Source organism: Macrobrachium nipponense, chromosome 12 (genome assembly GCF_015104395.2).
Source record: "Macrobrachium nipponense isolate FS-2020 chromosome 12, ASM1510439v2, whole genome shotgun sequence".
Lineage (NCBI taxonomy): Eukaryota > Metazoa > Arthropoda > Malacostraca > Decapoda > Palaemonidae > Macrobrachium > Macrobrachium nipponense.
Genome location: NC_087205.1, coordinates 61788973 through 61793972, shown reverse-complemented (window position 1 = coordinate 61793972; position 5000 = coordinate 61788973). Strand labels below are relative to the sequence as shown.

At 35.5% G+C, this 5000-nt stretch overlaps 1 protein-coding gene across 2 annotated transcripts in view; it reads right to left on the bottom strand.

The window, feature by feature from the left end:
- The window catches only part of LOC135224550 (uncharacterized), a 151665-nt gene that overhangs the window by 20706 nt on the left and 125959 nt on the right, over positions 1-5000 (bottom strand). For both annotated transcript variants that reach the window (XM_064263648.1, XM_064263649.1), the window contains one exon: positions 4513-4709. In XM_064263648.1, the coding sequence (XP_064119718.1) occupies positions 4513-4709 (197 nt within the window). The remainder of the gene's footprint in view (positions 1-4512; positions 4710-5000) is intronic.

Sequence of the window (5000 nt, the reverse complement as noted above, 5' to 3'; positions counted from 1 at the left end):
GAATAAGGGTACTAAAGTATACCAAGCATAACATTTCTTATTCATTTATGCTACTCTCCTTGTTTTGTTTAGAAAAAAAAAAAAAAAACACACACACACACAAAGCCACGAAATAAGAATTGGTGACGTGAATAAAATATGTTGGTGTTCCATTCAGCTAATATTTACCAGCTATAATGCAAATAATAAATCTTCAAGCTCTTTAGTAGAGATCAGAGCTTTGGCAATACCAATTCCTACGTCAACATATTTTTATCCACCAGTATCGTTCAGTTCATGAGATCCACAAAATATTTTACATGTCGACGAAAGGTAGTATAGCCTGACTCAGACTTTGATAGATGAGGGCAATAATATGAAAATGCATACGCTGTTAAAAAACAATGGTTATATGTAAGTGATGTTCGATGCTGCAAATCTCTACCCTTGGGATATTATGCATCTTCGAAGGTTGGATATGTTACCTTCATTCATTCTACATACTAATATATGGCCCAGAAGTAAAAAAAAAAAAAACTAAACCAAGACCGGACGACGGCAAGTCTAGACCGGGAGTTGAATGTAAGCAGACTGTCTGCGTCAAACACAAAGGAACATTACGGAATTAGCTTTTTCCCAGACCCATGTTCGATGTCCAAGGTAACTTAATCCTTCAGTACCAAAACGTTTTCTCCCACTTTCATCAAATCTGTCGACACCTTCTTGAGAAATAACTTAATCTAATTGTCAGTTGCGAGAATCGTAAGATGAGAAAAACAGAATAATTAAAATGTCCTGCTCCATTCCTGCAAAATATCTTCGTATGTTGGGCGGATAAAACGACAACGCCCTCAAATGGCAAAAGTCAGTCTCAAAATTTTGATTGATTCATTACTTATTCAAAAGGGCCTCACAGCAGCGGCCGGTCGCACTTAGTGACATCAAGAGGAACTGGCCATGATTTCTGTGCCTTTTGTTGTTTCAGATATCTATGAAATGAATCGTTATTCATAACTTTTTCACGTTTCTAATGCGATGAAAAATAAATTAACAGTGCATTTATCAAACTTATCATCATACTGTGTAATCTACATAAAATTAATCGAAGAGAGAGAGAGAGAGAGAGAGAGAGAGAGAGAGAGAGAGAGAGAGAGAGAGAGAGAGAGAGAGAGAGAGGAGATGGACCGGGTTGAAGGACCACTTCAATAACATTTACAATAGAAAGGGCCGTTTGGATCTTCTAGATGCAAATATTTTGAAGAATTAGATTAAGGATTTACATAAATAAAGAGTAAATATAGGATATGAAATGCAGCATATACGCCAAGTAACCACATCCTCTTGAAATTAGATGCCAAATTTTAGTCTTGACTGATTGCAAAATTTACATCTTTTCCTTTATTTATTCAATGACAAAGTATTTCTGTTTGATGTTAAAAACTACATTTGCTAATTAATTTGTTTGAATTCGACTTTGGATATTGCACTTGATTAATATATATGAAATTGACAAAACACAGACACAAATATTGATAATTTATGATTTTCTTTTAGTACATAGATCCATTTGTTGAGGTTGCTTGTTTCTTTTTTATTCATCAGCTATATGGCTCATATATCTTACGTTTCACAGAGACTTGCGAAAAAGTTGCTCTCAAAAGTATTTCTCAATGCAGTTGATAGCTTCTTTCACAATTCGTTCCCATTTGAGGATATCTTAGCATCGGCTTACTCTATTTTCAATGAATCCTTGACACTTTCCATTTTAATTAGCATAGAACGCTCACTTAAATGGATGAGACAGGGGTTTCTCTTTACCAGTCAAACGGGCAGTCTCCCTCTTAGGGGCCAGTAAACAAGGAGCCTGGAAAGTGAAAGGAAAAACACAGGAGACTGCTTGTCCTTTTTACTGATGTATATGAAATGGTTATTAATGGCACATAGGATATTCAAATATTGTTAAAAAAGATACGTCCATTTTGGTACCGTGATTAGGATTGGTTCGGAAAATTCCCGATAAATTCGATTGAGAAATAAGCAGCTAGTTTATTTCCCCATTTTCCACACGTCGACAGAGAAACAGAGAGAATTAAATCATCCTAAAAGGCATTCATTTCTAACCACGCAAGTGGGAACGAATTGTGAAAGAAACTTAACTGCAATAATAAATACTTTTGAGAGCAACATTTTCACAAGAATCTCTGTGAAACGTAGGATTTATAAGTTATATGGACGGTGAATAAAAAAAAGAAAGAAAAAAAACAAGCAACGTCAACAAATGAATTTATGTAATAGAATAAAATAACGAATTATCAATAACTTGTTAATAAAACGGAAAGAATTGGCCTTATCATCACCAAGATCATCTCCCTAATGAAAATGACCCTTATATAATTAGCATTATTACCATCGGTTTTACGATTGCGTTAGTGTGCTTGGCATCATATTCTAAAATACAATTCTTGAATACTGTTCCTGAAAAGAATCTGTGATGAGTGACAGGGACGTCGGTTGCCAAGGCAAAGTCATAAATGACAGCCAATAAAGGGGGTCTCATCCAGCGCTGAGGATAATCCGATCGCGTCTGGAGCAAAGACTTTTATGAAGCTTTTCTTTCCTGACTTAACTTCATTTTCCACATCAGCCACTTTATGAGAGAGTGTATCACGGCAGCCTTGAACAATGTCAGGGGATAAGTAGCTGCTGTGATGATCTTTTACCAGGCCATTAAAGTCAGGTCATCTTTTAGTAGCAGCCTGAAATTATTATCTTTATGAACGTCACTGGTGCAAATTGAGTTTGTTGTGGCTGCTTTTTTTTTTATTAGTGGCATCCAAACTAGGTTTTATGACTACACTTTAACGCAAAAACGTCTTTACGGTAAAATATGCGTTCGGAACAAGAAAACAAACATATATCGCTATACATGAGGCAAATAAAATGAAATCCTTCGTGCTTTAATATGGCAAAATTCATGAAGTAAAGTATCTAATTAATATGCAGTGGATATTTGGAAATCAAATCAGATAATAAATTAACATTACCTACTATCTTGTAGACATATTCTAGATATTCACCTTAACTTTGTTTCGTTTTACCGAATGCCCCTTTTTGCACTTTTGTTGTTTTCAAAAATCAGTGATAATAGATTTAAAACAAGAAACACAAATTAAATATCTTTTTTTTGTGGGGGGTGGGGGATGTCGAGACGAGAGAATACCTGCTTTTCAATTTTGATTTGAAATTCATTGGGAGCCATAAATGACCAGAATAACACTGAAAACTACCCTGGGCCATTTACGGGAAAAGATATCCTATCCCACTCGAACTATTAATTAATTTTAGAGAAGAGTTGGCCCCCGAATTGACATCAAGTGAATGAATTGCATTACGTGGGTATCGCATGGTCAGTAAGTTTCGATGGCTGCCATATCAAATTATGTATCCGAGCCATCAATTAGATATGAAATGGTAATAACTCTAGGATCGAGGCTCTTCGGATAATCATTGGGAATGTTGTGGAATTAATTAATTATTCTAGCAGATGACTGCTCGTGGTGATACAGGATACAAATTGCTTTGTATTAAACGGTTTAAACCGTGTGTCTGACATTTCATCGTCTTAATTGATTCTGAGTAATCAGGCAACCGAATTATGTAAAGGCACAGGGGGCGATATTAGGCCCTTTCGGAGATGCCCGGATGCATTACTTAATTCGCGTCACAAACTGGGTCGATTGCGGAATTTCACCCGATTAAAAATGACGAGTTGCTTTAACAAAAATTGAATGTCCTTCGCCAATGTTCATCTCCTTTCTCATACCATTGTTTGAAAAGGCTTGTAACAGATAACAGATTAATGGATCAAATTCCCCTTACGCCCATCCCAAAAAAAGAAGATTCCTATTCTGTTGATCCAAGATAGCATGACTATATTTTTTTTTCTAGAGGTTATGATTTGCTCCCACTCAAAGTCCCTGATCAGGAAAGAATACATTAAACTTTGAGTTTTAATTCTGACTTTAATTTGACGAGATAACTCTTTTTATACTTTCTGAAGCAAAGTACGCTCATATGACCTCTAGCTTTCAAATGTATACAATGAAACTGCTATTCGTATTCATTTAGAGACCATTGTAGTTTCAGGAAACTATTTGTAGCTAGTGCATGTGAAAAAAAATACCTATCTTATCATTTCAGTTCAAATGTCTCTTTTTTACAATTAATGCTTATATGAGGCAGAAGCTCTGTAGCATTGATTATTTTATATAAGGTAATCTGAGAAGTTAAAGAAATGCCTGTTTTGGTTGTTCATAAGAGTTTCAAAGATTTTGTCACTGATGCCGGCAAGAATACTATAATTCAGTTATTTGTTTCGTGAACATTTAGAAGTAAAATCATAATATCAAAGAATGAATTGCATACTCTACAAATTACTTTTCAATAAATTTCCCTTATTAAGCCACGAAATTTCCTATCACCTTTGGAAATTGGCAATATGAAAACAGAAACGGCGTTGTCAATCACACTTACATTCACTGTAATTCCTGGCACTGTGAACACAACGGATGGAGGCTTGTTGTCCGGAATATACTGATAAAACTGTTTGCCGTCTTTCCACCACTTGAGGGAATAGAGCACTTCGCCATCGAGAGCGAAGTGGCAGCGGAGTGTGGCTTTCTTCCCAACTACCAGATATCTCGGCACCTCCACCTCCGTAATACGGAAACCTGTTGACGACATGTACTAGGATTACAAATAGAAACGTAGAGTACATTCTAACGGTTAATTGTTTTTAAAATCTATTTATGAAGCTACGACGGTTTATCTGTTTCGGCTCATGGTATACAAAATACTTTAGTCTGTAGTTTTAGCATCTTTTTCATAGCTTTGTGGAACTCGTTTTACATTCTAAATCAAATTTTGCCATTTAATTGACGGTTCTTTACGTTGCGTGATGTAAATGGAATGAATGTATTATGTGCGAATTTGAATTTCCTACAAATGTAAACCAAATTATA